Source organism: Merops nubicus, unplaced genomic scaffold (assembly GCF_000691845.1).
Source record: "Merops nubicus isolate BGI_N331 unplaced genomic scaffold, ASM69184v1 scaffold19835, whole genome shotgun sequence".
NCBI lineage: Eukaryota > Metazoa > Chordata > Aves > Coraciiformes > Meropidae > Merops > Merops nubicus.
The window spans coordinates 43,240-60,131 of record NW_008607860.1 but is presented as its reverse complement, the minus strand read 5'-3'; the positions used below and the strand labels follow the sequence as shown (position 1 = coordinate 60,131).

The following is a 16,892-nucleotide window of genomic DNA, read 5'->3' as shown; positions in this document are numbered from 1 at the left end:
TCAGCAGGCTCAGTTCTTTGGGAAAGCAAAAGAACATTTTCCTGTTTCTCATGTACAACCGGGACCTGAGGTGGCGAGATTGGCTCATAGGGCTCTGAAGAGACATGACTCCTCTCTGGAGATTTTCCAGGTCTACATCCATAATTCAGAGACAGATAAATACTCTTAATGCATGTAAAGCAGTACTTAAGACATGTAATTGCATTCCAGTTCTTACATGATGTCTACTTCTGTCTAGTTATATGTGTTACATGCTTTAGTATGTTTGACAGTCTCAAAAAGATGACTTTGAATTGTCCATAATGACACTGGTAAGTTTTAAGTAATTAGACATCTCCAAAGACTGGAAATTAAGCATAAGATGTGAAGGGAAAACAGTTATAAGCCATGTCACAGGGACAAGCAATTGTCAGAACCAGCACAAGACAGACGCTGCCTAAAAAAACTCAAGACCAAACGATCCCTCTACTTCTGATCCACACCAAGATTCGTGTGCTGTTTTTTATAAATAGCACGTTTGGGCATTAATTAAAATCTGCAGTTAAACTAAATACATGCATTACCTTCCCCTGGACTTGTCAGAGAGATTTTCGGGTGAGACTCTAGCACCTGGCCGCTGCTGGTGGACAGACTGAGACTGTGACTCAGGGCTGTAGCGATTCGATGTCTTTGCCCGGGTAGAAACAGGGGATGGAGCAGGAGTGGAATTCTGGAATGTAGTGGTGGGAGGCTGCAAAGAGGCCTGAGTAGCTGCTTGGTTTCTTGCAAAGTCTTGAGTAATAATTTGCTGGTGGTAGCCAAAAAATAGAAAAGAGATCTTGGTCACTTGTTGCCCAGAGCTTATGTGTTCATGAACTAGATGAATATGAGGCCAATTGTAACAAAAGATTATAAATTCAGGCACATTATTGCCTAATGTCCTCAAGTAAACTAGTAATTATAAAACTGGTATTATGTTTTGAAACATGTTTTCATCATCAAAATAGAACTTTTCACATCTGAAAGGATACATGCAAATAAACCTACACAGATATGATCAGCCAGGGTGATGAGTCGATGGGTCCTGGGCACATGTGCCATCCCTTCTGCTTGGGAAGAGGGGGGTGGAGGTTGCTGGGGTGAAGGGGGTTCCTGTGCTGTCCGATAGCGGTGAATTGTCCCCTCATACTGCCTGTTGGGGTCACCTAGTTGAAGAAAAAGTCATTCTGTTAACATGGTATTACTGAAAGTTCAAGGTTTCAGAGTTCTGTGCTTATAAATGTAAAACATGAGGTGTTGCTGCATTAGCTTTTATCTCATTTCTCACCTGAAAACTGTACTACAATAGTTTCAGCATTACTGATAGGTAACAAATTGTAGGCATCAACACCAGTTTGCATTAATTTTAAAGAATAAATTAAAAAAAAATGAAATCAGCTATGCTGTAATGTAAAGGAGCTCTGTTTACTGCCAAGTGTCAGTTCCAACAGATTTGGCTCCAGTTTTTCTACAGATCACTGCAAAAACATACTTCCACAAAAGCTTCTGAGAAGTTAAGCATGCACTAAGCAGTCACAACTCCCAAGATATTTTATGCTTATTATGAGTTCATGGAGCTGATAAATATAAGCAAGATAACTGTGAGAATATTTGCACGTGCAGATGAACTTACTCTCTGCCTGGCTTGGTTTGGGTGTCTCTTGTTGGTAGGGTTGTAGCTTTTCTTGAGCAGGTACAGGCGAGTTTGCAGGGCTAATCACCTCAATGGCATCACCAGGAGCTTCATACCGGTGAGAGGATACTGAATGTCAAGCAAAGGTTGTGGAAGGAGGTGTAAATATCACAGAACATTTTTGGTGCCTATACACAGCAACACCAGCACTTCCCAGTCAAATGACACCAGTGAAATGAAAGTAAAACCAGTCTTTTTCTCATGATATCACGGTAATACAAAATACTTCCAACAAAACAGCATTGCAAAGTGAACCAAATAATTTTAAGTTCCCTAACTTCTGATAAGGTTAGTCTTATTACCCTGCATTTCATGTTGTAGCATGGAATCCAGATAAAGCAGATAGCTCTGATCTTGCAAGACTCTTGAGTCACTATACGCAAAACCTGTATTTGTCTACTAAGTGTTTCTACTGTGCAGAGCTGACTATTTTGTCATTAAACATTAGAATCATTTGACATCTTATTATTTCCCTAAAAGGCTAAGACAGACAGCAAAGAAGTAGATAGTTACTAAGATACGTACAACTACTGGAAGAATCTGAACTTTGAGAGCCCCTATCTCGTGCATCCTTGTCTGAAGCAATCTGTCGAGTGATGATCACATCTATGAAGTTAGCAGCAGTAATTGTTGTCTTTCCTCGAGTTCTCAGCTCTTCCTCGTACCTGGATTTAGGAGGAGGTCCTTTCTCTTTACCAGCCTCTGAATAGACTACTGTTGAAGACTGTCCCTGGGACTTGCCACCAGAAAAACTTGCAGATGTATAGGGGCACTGGGCAGGCCTCTTTTCTACCTCCAGTGACTTCTGCTCCATCTGCTGCTGTTCAGTAACCACAGCTGACCGGCGTCCCATGTTCTCTTCTATCCTGCTTCCTTCGTGCTTGTTCTCCTTTGCTTTGGCAACTTCCATCTGAGGAGCAGAGGCTGCAGCATCCACTAGTGCTGCAAGGGCATCAGCAGCAGTATTGTAACGGGACGCGGGCAACCCTTGAGTAATAGAGGGAGCTCCAGGGGTGAGCTGCCTGTTGGCAAACATGGAGCATTCTGAATTACATCACGTGAAAAAAAGAACTAGAGCCATATCGTGCATACAACTACGTGAAGCTTTTGTGACACTAATTTCTATTCAAATTGGACTGGTAAAAACACATTGGATCATTTCAGATAAACCCAAGAGCAATAAGACAGTGTCAAGTCCTCATTCTGCAGTATTTTCCTCAGACTAAATGAACTTTTTAATAAGGTCAGTTATTAGAACATCTCTCTGCAATGGCAAGTTATAAAACATACATGATACGTAGCTGAGCAGCAGGATCCAAAGGTGTGATTACACTTGTCCCGTTGGTTCCCTGAAAAATACTAGGCCTTTGCTGCAGTATGTTTTCCTGGCTCCTTACTGAGGGGGATGGGGACCGAACATATCCATGGCTGCCAGGTCTGCCAGGCTGCTCTGTACCTGCAGAACAAAGAGCGGAGGGGAACAAAGAAAAGTTGTATTTAGATCCCTCTTACAACAGTGCAGAACTATGTATCAACACCCTCTCCTCTGAGGCTGCTCTGTACCTGCAGAACAAAGAACGGAGGGGAACAAAGAAAATTGTATTTAGATCACTCTTCCAACAGTGCAGAACTGTGTATCAACACCCTCGCCTCCACATCCTCTCCCAGTTGCCTCCACCACTCTGGATGTGACTGTATTAAAGGTTTAAATGGCAGTGTTCTGTTTACAATGCTCTAAATGATGTGCAAGTTGTGCTGGTGGTAACTGGGGTTTCCACCATTCCCTAGGTGTGATGGAAGAACGCTCAAGCAACCCGATACTTGCACAAGTTGGACAAGTCAGCAAGTTGTGCTGGTGGTAACTGGGGTTCCCACCATCCCCTAGGTACTACACTGTGATGGGAGAACACTCAAGCAATCCGGTACTTGCACAAGTTGGACAAGTCGTGTGCTGTTAACAAGCTGCATGTTGGTAACAGTGGCTATAGAAAATGAGCAGAGATGTCTGCAGGCCCAGCAGGGAGCACTCACCTGGGCGCAGGTACAGCTCTGTGGGCACTGAGGCGATCCTCTCCCGCTCCCGTTCCCGCTCTCGTTCCCGCTCTCGTTCCCTTTCCCTCTCCCTCTCCCGTTCCTTCTCCCTCTCCCGTTCCCGTTCCCGTTCAGCATTGGCAGCTGCTGAAGCTGCCAGGTGTGTAGGGTGTCCTGGAATGTCCACAAGAGAGGATGAAGTAGCAGAAAGAGATATTTAAGTGAAGCGTAATTGGATGTAAACACTTGGCAACATATTCTGCCATCCACTTTCAGTAAAATTCCCCAAATACATTTTCATTCCACTCAAGACTATCCACTTATCTAGGAAGACAAAAGCTTAACATACAGTGTCAGTGGAAGGCTCAACCACTTTTTACTAGAGTGGTTTCTGCAGAGAGCTCATAGACCCAAATTCCACCCTTCAACACACGAGGTCAGTGAAATCATAATCCAATGGCTACAAATAAAGACCTGACAGAAGGGGGCAAATGCTGAATTTATCAGCACTCCTTCAGCTGCTAATGTAACTCTAAAGGGTATCATTGAGAAAACCTTTGCTATCCAAGTGAGAAGTGCATGCAAAAATCATCACCTGAGAAAATACCAAAACATGACATTAATGAAAGCTAAATAAAGACAGTCAATCATCTCAGCAGGTCAGACAATTAGAGGCATCACCAAACCACAAGAGCTTTTACCTGGTGACAGAGAAGCAGGGTTGTAAGGCCTGGGAGGGAATGTAAGCTGGGTACCAGGGATATACGTGATCCTCTCCATGGGTGGTGTGCTTGTTCCTCCAGGATGAGGCACTAAGATAGTGGGAGCCATATTGTTCAGGTCAATAATTCCTGTTAGGAGATGACACACGTAAGAACAACCATTTAAGGACAGAACAATTGTCCATGCATTATATAACCTGTTGATTGATAAGTCAGCAGTAAATGATTAGTGGGAAGAAAAAAAAGTAACACGAAGGGAAGTGCAAAACTGTATTCCAGCTGATGATACTCTTAGATCTGGCAATCAGCAACTCAGGAAAATATTAATTCAGAATTTGCATGTCTAGCACTCCCTTTAATTGCCCTTTGGAAAAACACACTTCACCTCTACTCAGTAATCCCACCTTTCAGCAAAATGGTATTACCCAACATCATTCACTTCCTTTTCCAGACGTTTTATATTCATAAAATGAAATGAAAAGTTGAAATGCAGAGGTGCCACTTGAACTCCAGTGTAACTTCCCCTACTACAAAAAACACTTTTCCTTTCTTTTCCAACCAGTAAAAATACTATAAGATCTTCTGTCTAGTCCCCAACATAATTAGCTCTACCAGCCTAATTTCCACCAATATCTTCCATTCTACCAATAATTATCAAACCTATTGAAGTGATGGACAGTTTATTGTATCCAAAAACTATTCATTTTTTAACTTTTTTCTAAGTCTTGACTTGGCTCAACATTTCAACCTGAAAGAGTTCCTCAAACTCATGTCCCATAAAGAAAATCTCCACCACAGAAATATAAATAGCTCCACAGTGAAGAGAGTTGCCAAGAAATTGCTTTGCTGTATTGTAATGGCCTTATCTCCCAAAGCATTATTTCTGAGGTTTGATGACTTATTGGTTTTCCTACATATTTTTTAGCCAAGTTTCTTGCTTCTGGTGTATCTGAAGAAGTTACTAGTTCATTTAGCTTTACAAATTGTCCCTCAATTTTTTTGACCTTTATGTTCTTAAATTTAACTTGTTGAGATTGCCATTTTCTTTGAGGAATTACACTTTTGCAAGATCTCTTTTATGCTTTCCTCACCCTGCAATGGGTCACACACATTTGCTAACTCTCTAATGTAATATCTTTACACCATCACCATGTTTTTCACAAACCTTACCCTTTCAGCTGTTGCTTTTAAGACACTCTCATTTTGATATAATTATCTTTTCTGAAGTTTGAAAATGAGTTAAATATGCTTCTGAATATTAGTTTAAAATAGCATAAAACAGTCTTGCTTCTTAAACACTAAAAAATCTTACAGCCTTCCCTTTAAATGTCTTGTTTACATAGGTAGCTCCCCTTTATATCCACAGAAGCCAGTTAGATGTATGACAACCCACGTGCAAACACATCTATACATATGCACTTGTATGCATCCATCTCTCCATCCATCCATCCATTTATCTATAAGCACTAACAAACCAAACCAACCAACCCACCCACACCATGAACCCAAAACACCCTCTAAAGGGCATCAGGAGAACCACAGACATACCTCTTGCTCCTGCATACGGGAGAGCCAACGTTTGCTCTCGAGGAGATAATCCTCTCGTTACATCAGGGCGTAGATTGACCTGCATCTGCTGTGAGGTAATGTAGTCATTTAGGATTGTCTGGCGTGTATTCTCCATGGCATAAAGCTGATACTGACTTGGGTAGCCTGGGGTGGGTGAGAGCTGCCTTTGGAACAGGTAAGCAGCAGCAGCTGAGGGTGAAGGAGGGAAAAAAAGATTTAGAAAGCAGTGTGGGTGATATCGAATGAAAGTTTCAGATGCTTATAAAGCTTCAATGAGAATTCCTATCAATTCTCTCCAAGTGAATTTTAATTCCAAGTGAAGTAAAATAGCATTTTAATACTGATGTTTTACTGAATTTATGCACTGTATGCAGAGAGGAAAAGCTAAATAATCCAGATTGGAGATAAGCATTAGAGAAGAGACTTGATTAAAATTATAAATCCTTAAGTTCTGAAGATGTAAAGGCCTGAACTACCCAAAAATGGTTAAAATACCTCACAGAAGTGGACTGATGGGTAGGTTAAAGGAAGTCTACTGTATTTAGTATCACCAGGGATAGCGTGATAATCTCCCAGTGAGAACAAATCACAGTCCTGATTGCACTTTAATTCTGTAGCATCTTCCACATCCTTCTACACATAGTTTTCCTGAAAAACTTTTAAACATATTTCACAAATACTTATCTAAAAATACTGTCTGAACTTTTTAACAATGCAGAAGCAACCTGGCAGTTTCTAAAAGAAAACTGCAGTATTACACAATAATGGTTTATCAGGTTTCCTGGCCAGGTATTCAGTCTCCTACTAAAGTGAAATCAAACCACAACACTGTGTGTGTGTATATATATATAGTCACTTATAAACTATGTCTGGCCATTGGTAATTGCTCTTTAAAGGTATCTTTTCTGAGTGTCAAAGCACACAATATTTCTAAAACAAACTAACAAAAAACCCATAAGCATATTTACCAGGATCCAGAGCCCTGTGAAATGGCATGGCAGGATCTAAATGAGGAGGGAGGTGACTCCTATAGACTTCAGGAGTTGCTCCTCTGTGATGAGGGTCAAAAGGACTGTGAGCCACTACAGGATCAACCCCTGGGACTGGAGATTTTGCTGGCACACTCTCCCTCTGTGTTGGAGTGAGTGTGTTTTTCCTTTCATGATTTGCTGGCTTCCCAGAAGATATTCCAGCTAAACCAAATGAAAAACCCAAATTAATAAAATACATGTTTTTCAACAGGAAATACAGCTTTAAGTATACACTGGCTGCCAAGGAATGTTCTAGAGGACCCTGCAATCTGATACAGTACATCACGGAATGCTTTGTATTACAAACTCTTTCTGGTGAAAAAGCTAATCCTGAAACTAAGATTGCTCACACTTCACCATATTAGAGAGGTATGTAGTGAGGAAAATAATTGAGGAACAGCTTCTGCCTTTAAAACATTACCCTTCTAGGTAATGCTTTCAGTGTGATCCATAATCAAATGCCAACTGAGCTGGAATTGCCTTCCCACCTCCATGTTACAATGTGGCAGATTGAAATTTTCTTATTCCAATTAACAGTTTACAGCCTTCTAAAATTCCTTCTAGCCACCCTCCAAACAGAGAAGTCATTAGAATAAAAGAAAGCAGAATGGATTACAGAAATCAGTTTAAAAGTAAGTTTAGAATTATTAAAACTTCTTGTCTTACTCTGGATAGGAATAACATACCCTCACTAACTCTATTCATCATAGGTGAGCTCCTGGACATTGGACTCTGATAGTTCACAGGTGTCCTCCGAGCATTGGTATCATCATAAATCCCAGGGCTCAGCTGTGATTTGGGAGTTTCATGAAGAGTTGACCTGAGAACAGAGGGACCAGAGCTGACTACTGACGTGTGCCGGGAGCGCACGGCATCCCCGGTCTTCACTTCTTCGTATTTTCCTCGCTCCACCACCTTCACGTTTTCTGGCACCATTTCCAGCTGAGGCATTCCACGGGGTAGCTTGCTTGGTCCAGTGATTAAAGATTTTACATTGTGTTTGATGGCAGACTGGCCAGAGTTGCTTTCATATTTTATGGGTGTGCCCTGAAAAGGAGAAAAAGATCAGATAAGGTGATCCTGCCACCTTTTAAATGAGGGTTAAAACCTCATTGTAGCTCATCACATCTATCACTTTAGCACAAAACACAACTGGAGCTTGGTGATTACTTGTCAGTTCTCTCACATTTGCTTGCAAGTGTGTTCCCTACAGGTGAAGTGTCAAGACTTTTCCAACAGAAAGAAAATATTTTTAAACTTCAAGTTGGTAGCTTTCTTGAAACAAAACACCCCCCACTGTTTCTCATTATTATTCAAATATCCCAAATTGATTCACTACCGAGTCTGCAAGGAACTGTGTGAGTCTTTCTGCACTTACCTGAGATATGGAGCCTTCTATGATTGGCCTGGTCGTCTGCACCATTTCAGGAGTCTTGCGACTCTCCTGGCTTAACAGATCCTGTCTTGGGATTTCATGGATGGAACGACCCATTTCTTTTATAGTAGTGACTCCATCATATGGTTTTCCCTTAGTGATGGCTCCTTCAAATGTCCTTATGGGAGGTGACTCTCTCTTAATCTGTTTAGGGTATTTCAAGCCTTCTTCAAAACTTTCAGCTGTTGCTCTTGGCGTGCCTTTTAGAGAATGGAAGAGTCATGTTACTGGTACTAATAATTACTAAGCCTCATCTTTCCTAAACAGAATAACTAACAACATGTTATAGTATGGAGCTTGGGTTTGTTAGAGTCTATTGTAATACACCCTGAAGACTAAAATTCACCACAGAAATAATAATGAATAAATATTCAGTATATTACTGAAAGCATCCCAAGTTATTTGAGATGCTGAAATAAAAGAAATACCACACATCTTCAGAAGTCTGTGGAACTGTTAGAGTTCATTTGGAAAAAAGTGCTATTTACCAAGCATTCATAATTTTAAAAAGCCTATTTTCCAAAAAGAAAGAAAATGCTATGTTTACACACTAGCTTTGTATACAGCATATCAGAAAGCTGCCAATTTACACTCTAAAAATGTGTTTAATAAGATAAGCTACACCTTTAACACAGCCACTAGTGTTAATAACTGTTTCAAGGTTCAAAAATCCAATTTTTGAGGATGCAATTAATGCTTGCCTTCTAAACTTGGAATACTTTACCTTGCATTATAGAGCCAGACAACACTGTTCTCTCCTTCAGTTCAGCATGTGGGCTACCCCTAGGCAGTGCACGGCATATTAAACCTCAAATTGAAACAAACATCATTTAGAGAATTAAACAAGTGTTCAAAAGAAACCACCCCAAAACAACAAAACCACTCCTCCTCTTTACATCTGTTACAGATAGTATCTGTATCAGGTTAGTGCCCAGAGGGGCCAGCCTCAGTATTCTAGGTATTGTAACAACATGTTAGAAACACCATCTGCCCTAAAAAAACACCTTTCAGTTCAAGTATTCATGCTATTATATGGCTGCAAGTTTTAACATATTTAGAAAACACAAGGTGTTTTGTATAATTAAGCTTAACTGTTGTCCCAAAAGCAGTTACTGCTGCTCTTAGGCTCCACTTCAGTTTCCTTACCTAGCAAAGCAAAGTGTTCACAATGGAAAGTGGAACAAAGGATTAAAAAAACCCCAAACAACCAAAATATACCTCAGCATCCTCAAAATTAATCAAAGTTTACATTGAACCCTCTGAGGATAGGTGAGTCTGCTGTTTCTACAGTAGGAATCTAAATCAAGACTCCAAAGAACTAAAGATTTTTTCAGTTTGAGGACAGAAAATGTGTCAGAGTGACAAAATACAGCATAGAAATATCAGAGCAGCTTCTCATGTGCCAAAAGATGAGCCAAATGCATCAGGAACTTAAAGGCAACACAGAATTTCTCTTATTTGTATTGTTCAATCTGACAAAAAGGTACATAAAATAGCCTTTAAGGGCTACCCAAAAATGGGAGAAGATGCACTTAAAGGAGTAAGACCCCAGAGTTTATGTAGGAAACACTTTCTTGCATTTTTGTTCTCTAAAAACAATCAGAGAAGTTATATAATGGCCCAACATGACCTTTGAAGTCTTAGTTTGGCTAGAGTTTATTACCTCAAAATAACACTAGGGATACCCTGAAGCAGAATACAGCAGCTGTGCAAGTCTCCTGCTTGGCAGAATCCAAGAGGTTTCTTGCAGGCATGCAAAAGGTCACGCCAATATGTTACCAAGTTACTAGGCCATGGTTGAGACCAATATTGAACTAGTGGGTGTGCCCAGGGAGTCCAGGCCAGCAGGACTCAGTGTTTGAGCTCTGTGACAACCTGCTGTGACCAGTTACACGTGTCAGATCTCCTGAGAGGAATAAGTGCTAGCTCAGCTACCCCTGGTTATGGCAACACACCCACAAACCAAAAGGAAAGCTACTATCTACTCCTGTCTTATTTCCAGGATGCTTTAATTGTAATGACTACTACACAGATTTGTGTAGCAGTGCAAGACTTAAATCTATTTTCTGCTTTAGTCTGCTCCACAAAACTCCAAATACTCTTACATCAACACAAAAGGTTTGGATACAACACAAACCACTTTGGAAGCAGCATTTTTACCTTCCAGTGGTGCAGACACTGGAGATTCCCTCATCGACATTCCTTGCTTTATATTTCCTTCCATTGTGTCATAGCTTCTCTTTAAACCAATCTCATGAGCAGTCCTTGGACTCCTTGTTCCTTCACGAACATTTTTAATAGCTGGCAAATTACAAGAGTGTGGTTAGGAAATGTGGCCAATGAAAAACAGACACATAAGCATTACATTTAATGAGACCACAGGTCATTAATATTTTTACAACACAGCTTCAATAGAATTCAGCAACCTGATCAAGTTAAAGATGTCCCTACTCACTGCAGGGGGATTGGACTAGATGACCTTGAAAAGTCCCTTCCAACCTGTTTCTATAGCATTGTAACATTAATTTTGATTTTAATATAGATAATTTTAAACTTGTATGTTCAACCTTCCAAAACAAAAATATTCTATGACAAATCAGAAATAAGTGGCACAGAAATTAAACAGTGTAACTCTACTTTAGATACGTGGTACAGGAAACTCTTCAGAACACAGGCACAAACCTCTGGACCACTTTAATTCTCATACCCTCAAAGCCCCACGCACGTCAGTGCCTCTCCCAGATGACACCCCAGTGACTGAGGTTTTTATCTATCCACTTGGAAGCAGATACACTTCAGCTACAGCTTATAAAAGCAGTACTTGCTTAAGCCTTGACTTTGATCAGGTAGAATGTATAAATACTCACTATCATAAGATAAAATGTGCCCACTTTTGCCTTCATAAATAACATGGCCTTTGGCTGAAGCCTCCTCTCGGCACTTCTCTGGGCTGCTGTCTTCTGTAGCTAGCCGGGTGATGGTTCCCTTCAACAGTGCATCAGCTGCTATGCCAGCCTGGGACAAAGCTGGTGTACCCTGCATTTAAATCAACCAAAAATACTTCAGAACGTGTGTATTTAAGAGAATAGGGAGCAGTGAAGGGGAGGAAAAACAAAAAAAAACCAAAACAACCCAACCCTAAACATCATTTTTTTAGATCTAGAAAACAAATTGTGTTATCAAGGAGTATGGCTTGAACTTCTGCCTCTGTCATTAGACATTTAACTACATAGTACTGAGGTGATTTGTAGGCAACTTTTTACCTTGTTAAAAAAATACAGGAAGAATAATATGGAGTACAGTATTACAAAAGTATTTAATGACCTATACATGAACATTTACTCTATAATATCATTTTGCAGGAAGATGGCATATACTACATCATTAATGGTGCCATTAGGTTTTAATTCTATCCAAACTAATAAAACCCTTCTTAGAAGAGAACTGTTCCTACTGCTTTCTGTGACTACAGACCCCAAATAACCACAACAGTAGCAGTTCCTACTCTGTGATATTAAGTTACTTTTTCAGACATGCAAAGACTCATGCTGATAGTTTAGACATGCTGTGTTGCTACAGCCTCCTCAATAGGGGGAAAAATACCTGAGTTATGGAGCCTCTCAAAGAAGGAATGGTCTCAACAGAAACTTTATTGGTTGGAGTTCCTCGTGTTATACTTCCCTCCTGTATTGTTGTGGTACCTGATTTGAAATAATAAGACATCCTGATAAATAAGAAAACAAAACAGTAGCTACTTTATTTGAAATAATTAAAAATTATAGCGAGAACTGTTACTTTACACTAAAATACAGGGAAAATTCCAGTTTAACAGCATGCATTTGATGCAGTTAAACTGTTTCCTTTTTTACAGACTAAAAGTCTTTTACAGTATGTGAAACCATCAACTCATGGTATTTAGCTTCTTTTGATGCATTTGGGTATTTCACGTGTACTGCTCTGCATATGCTCTAGTGAACAACTTAATTTTGAAACTGGCATGACTTGAAACAAATGTTTTTAAAAGAAACATGCAGACAGCAGGAGCTGGCTACAAATACACATGCTTTGGAGAACAGGGATTAATCATATAACACTTAAAAATAACACTCCAGCAGTTTGAGCTCTAGAAGTTAATTCTCTCTTTTCTCAAGCTCTGACAAAGACCCTTAATCTGTATGACTTTCTTTACCTCGAACCACACTTTCATGCTGTGCCCTGACCAAGAGTCCCTCAGGTTGGGAATTCTGGCTTCTGGGAGAGAATTCTTCTTGTTTGATATAGGGCAGGGAAGCTATTGCTTAGAAGAAAAAGAAAAAGTTGTTGGTTTTTTTTTTTCCTTTAATTTTGAGCCATTAAATAGTCTATGTAAAACACATGTCAGCTCTTCTCTTCTTACCAGGCTTGGCTGACTCCTGCTGCCTCGGCAGCCCGAGAGATATGGAACCTACTGATGGCTTTGCAGTTTCTTGGGCGTAGGAAGCTTGACTATGGGATGTCAAGTAAGTGCCAGGTGTTCCCTGAAACAATAAATATATGTTAATTCTTGTTTCTGGAATGAAGATTCACATCTGTATTTATAGAAGGATGTTAATACTGCTATGATCCTATCTTAAAAAGCTACAGAACACCACTGCAAAGTATCAAAGTGCAGAACAGCAGGAGTGTAGTGTCACTGTTAGTAAACATACTACTACATGTAAATAACTGCAACATGTGCTATTTTCTAAGGCATCTGTAATTCCTGGACTTTCAGAGGTGGCATGTATAGGTCCTAAGTGTTAATGCTGTGAACTCATAACCATGTACAAGACGTTGAAGATTGGTGAAAGGCCAAAAAAATGATGTTAGCACAGATTTTCAAATAACAATTCTCTTACTTGTGATATTGAGCCTCCCATGATGAAGGAAGGTTTTTCTGATGGCACACTTGTTTTGGAGGATGGAATGAGTGGTGGTGGTGGTCTAGTGGGTCTGGTTGTTGGAAGGCGGACTCCTTCAGGTATATTGGTTATCACTTGGTGAGGTGCTGGCTGGAGAACTTGAGGGAATAAAAATACATTAAGCATTAATGTCTGTTTCAGCTCTGCTAGTTGTTACAGAGACAAGAAGAACAGAAATAGCACAGTTCATCTGACCATAGCTGATGGGAATTGCCTCAATACACATTTGCATTTACACCTCTGACATCCACTGCATCCAGGTGTACCTTATACATAGAAACTGAATGGAGAACAACCCTGCATCAAAGTTCAGAAAAAAATGGCAAAAGCTGTACAATTGCAGATTCTGAAAACTAAGCTTTTAAAAATAGTGGTCCAGGGCACATTCAATTTTTTTGTTGTCTTCCTCTTTTTAAAGAGCATTCTTATTCTCTAAATGGAATGCAACTGAGTCAAGTATTATCTAAGCTTCTTAAATTTTGTCTTAGAATGACATAATACTCTGAAAAAAGCAATAATCCAAGTTTCAGAATTAAGAATTGTCAATTATTTCACTGTCTTATAAAACATTCAGATAATATTAAGCAATTACAGTCAGAAACTAATGCCAAGGATAGCAGCAGCTTTCTCTTCCTCGACTCCCTGGCTTAGTAAGAAAACTCACCCATAAATACGATGGCACTTGTAATAAGCTGAAACACTCTTGATGACTTTGTCCCTGTGCTGCTGTAACACTCCTATCATCCTATTTGCTTAATAAAATACATGTTAGGTAGCTGATGCAGCACTAAAGAACAAAAATACAACCTCACTGGAGTGAGAAAAACACCAAGCACCTGTTTACATGCATACACAGAAAATCTCTTTTCTTCTTTTGTTCATGCACCAAGTGTTTAGAGAATGATTGGATACTATGTCAGGTCACTGAAGTCCAGCTTCCAAAGGAAGGCTACATGCCACCCTGACATGTCACAGCATATTTACCTGGGGGGACACTGTAGCGAGCTGCATTGGTGTCAGGCTGGGGAGAGGCTTTGTTGACTTCTCGTGGGGACAGCCTGTAGGGGGATGCTGACCTGGCTGTGTTCTGCCCCTGCGCTTCCTGCTCTATCGCTCGCTTCACCTCAGCGTAGGGCATATATGCCACGGGCTTTCCTGGGAAGGTCAAAGTTATCAGAAAGAAAAGAACCCTCAATCAGAAACTGGAGTCAAAAGGTCCAGTTTACAGAACCATTTTAACAAAGATCCAACTCCAACGTCAAATGCATTCATCAGGAACAAAGGTTTCAATGAAAAAGTAGTATTGAGGTACAGCTTATTTTAATATGTTCTTATGTTTATCCAAAGTTTTGAAAGACTTTCTCATATTTCATATATGTGATGAACAGAATCTGGATCCTTTAGGTCCTTGAAGTGAAAGCTCTACTGTTGAAAAAGAATATTTCTTTCTAAACTCTGTGCATCAGCCAGGTTTAGATGAACAGAATCTGGATCCTTTAGGTCTTTGAAGTGAAAGCTCTGCTGTTGAAAAAGAAGATTCCTTTCCAAACTCTGTGCATCAGCCAGATCATGCAAGATCAGCCAGACTTACATGCCAGTCCCACCAGACACAAAGCATCCCTTCCTTCTTTGTTTGCCCAGAGAAGTTACAAATCCAACATCAATACTGCCCATCAATGGTGTTTAGAAGAGAAATAAATTTTTACCAAATTTGGGAAATTAAAAGTCCAGTACCAGAACTTCAGAAATTCCTTTTACTTGGCAGTGGACAATTTAAGTAACCTAAATTACGAGTCAGAGCAAGTCTACTGCAGCTATAAAGTTGCAACTTTAACCTCCATGGGCAGAGAAAGTTGGCACTAATCATCCCATAGTAAACATCCTTTAGAAAGTTACTATTTGATTTCATGGTAAAGTATGTCTAGATTGTCATGAGCCAATTCAGCAATGGGCCCTTTAGTTTGACAAGATGCCCCACAGCCCAGGCAGTGTTCTGAGGTATGCAATGAAAGCTTTTACACAACCTGTGGGCTCTCTGCTGCATACAGCAGTGGGTGGACAATCTTCATATGCACAGTGTATGTTAGGAAGCAGCTGTTGCAGTGATCTGATGACTTCTCAGCCCCTTCCAGTTTTCAGATTAAGACATCCAGCTTTGTAGAACCCATTTATGTTAACCATGTTATCCCTCCCTCTCTGGCTGCCTCAATAACCACCTTGATTTTTACTGGCAGACATTTCACCCCAGCACTTTCCCACACTTCATAATACCACACTGCCAGTGCCAAGTGTTATTCAGGTCAAATTTCAATTAAATGGTACTTTTCAGCAATCCCAGACTTTCCCCCCAGTGAAGCAACTTCCAAAACCCACAATCTTACCCTCTCCTCTGCACATCTACAAGCTTCCTTTGCATTATATTAACAGGTAAAAAGCCCTAAAACGTTATGTTGCTTTCATTTCACTTTGGAAAATATAATTAAGGTGAAGCATCATTTTCATAGCATCCTTTGTTATGCATATTAAACACAGAATACTTGAGTTTCAAAGCACGTTAGTTTACGTTGCCAATACTGTGGAGACAACAAACACAACACATGAGAGTATAAAAGGTAGAAATACAGAATTGTGCAACTGTGAAGGTATCTCTAACATGGTAACATTCAGCACATTATTCTCACACAGTTTCTTTCCCTGTTACAATGTACAGACTGTGGACCTATTCCTTTTATAGTAAAGTTGAGGTAGAAGTCACACTTAGTACAGAACTGGACCTCCCATAGGATATGCTTTTCTTGCACAAAAAGAAAAGCCATCTTCTGCTAAGCTGTTTGTAATTTGCAAGCTGTTGACAGAATTAAAATAATTTCAAAGAATGAAAATTCAGGCAATCTACACAGAGCTTCTGAAAGGGGTTCCCCCAGGTCATGCAGTTCTCTGGGCCCTCTCACCTGCACGCCTTATCTTCCTGAATCTCTCTGGGTAGGAACAACTCATTTTTGGATTTCACCCAAATGAAGCCAGTTTTCCTGTCTTATCTAAAGGGGCTAGAAGGTAGTTCTCAATGCTGTAACTGCAGCAGGGTCTCTGTAGTAGACAAGTTCCTTCACTCAAATACCACCAGAAAGCATTAACTATCAGTTATCGATGAACTTCCACATTTAAACAAGGCAGCAGTGTAACACACGGATGTAAAACACAGGCTCATTTCCACAAGAGGTGTGCAAGGGCCTACCTTCCCACTCAACGTTGGGGCTCTTGGAAGTGCCACAAGGGCTTACAGCACTGCGATACTCCATGTCCAGCTGCTCCTGCCTCTGGCGCTGCTCCTCCAGCAGCGCCGACTCGTGCATGGCTTTGATGTGCCGCTGGTACAGCGCGTACCCGCTGACGGGCGTGCCAACAGGGACTGTGCAGGGGCTGCACGAGACCTGCACGGGGGGGAAGGCATCA

At 40.4% G+C, this 16,892-nt stretch overlaps 1 protein-coding gene across 2 annotated transcripts in view; it reads right to left on the bottom strand.

Moving 5' to 3' along the window:
- Nucleotides 1-16,892, bottom strand: part of NCOR1 (nuclear receptor corepressor 1) — a 53,340-nt gene that overhangs the window by 6,436 nt on the left and 30,012 nt on the right. The window contains exons 21-41 of one of the 2 annotated variants that reach the window (XM_008940104.1): nt 16,675-16,870; nt 13,377-13,537; nt 12,896-13,016; nt 12,689-12,790; nt 12,103-12,200; nt 11,367-11,535; nt 10,660-10,800; nt 9,224-9,307; nt 8,443-8,699; nt 7,751-8,111; nt 7,002-7,226; nt 6,013-6,222; nt 4,444-4,593; nt 3,885-3,916; nt 3,743-3,830; nt 3,002-3,167; nt 2,597-2,733; nt 1,652-1,780; nt 1,027-1,184; nt 564-787; nt 1-132 (exon numbers count right to left, since the gene is read on the bottom strand). In XM_008940104.1, the coding sequence (XP_008938352.1) occupies nt 1-132; nt 564-787; nt 1,027-1,184; nt 1,652-1,780; nt 2,597-2,733; nt 3,002-3,167; nt 3,743-3,830; nt 3,885-3,916; nt 4,444-4,593; nt 6,013-6,222; nt 7,002-7,226; nt 7,751-8,111; nt 8,443-8,699; nt 9,224-9,307; nt 10,660-10,800; nt 11,367-11,535; nt 12,103-12,200; nt 12,689-12,790; nt 12,896-13,016; nt 13,377-13,537; nt 16,675-16,870 (3,341 nt within the window). Of the gene's footprint in view, nt 133-563; nt 788-1,026; nt 1,185-1,651; nt 1,781-2,236; nt 2,734-3,001; nt 3,168-3,742; nt 3,831-3,884; nt 3,917-4,443; nt 4,594-6,012; nt 6,223-7,001; nt 7,227-7,750; nt 8,112-8,442; nt 8,700-9,223; nt 9,308-10,659; nt 10,801-11,366; nt 11,536-12,102; nt 12,201-12,688; nt 12,791-12,895; nt 13,017-13,376; nt 13,538-16,674; nt 16,871-16,892 lie in introns of both variants that reach the window. The other variant, XM_008940103.1, reaches the window with a different exon arrangement.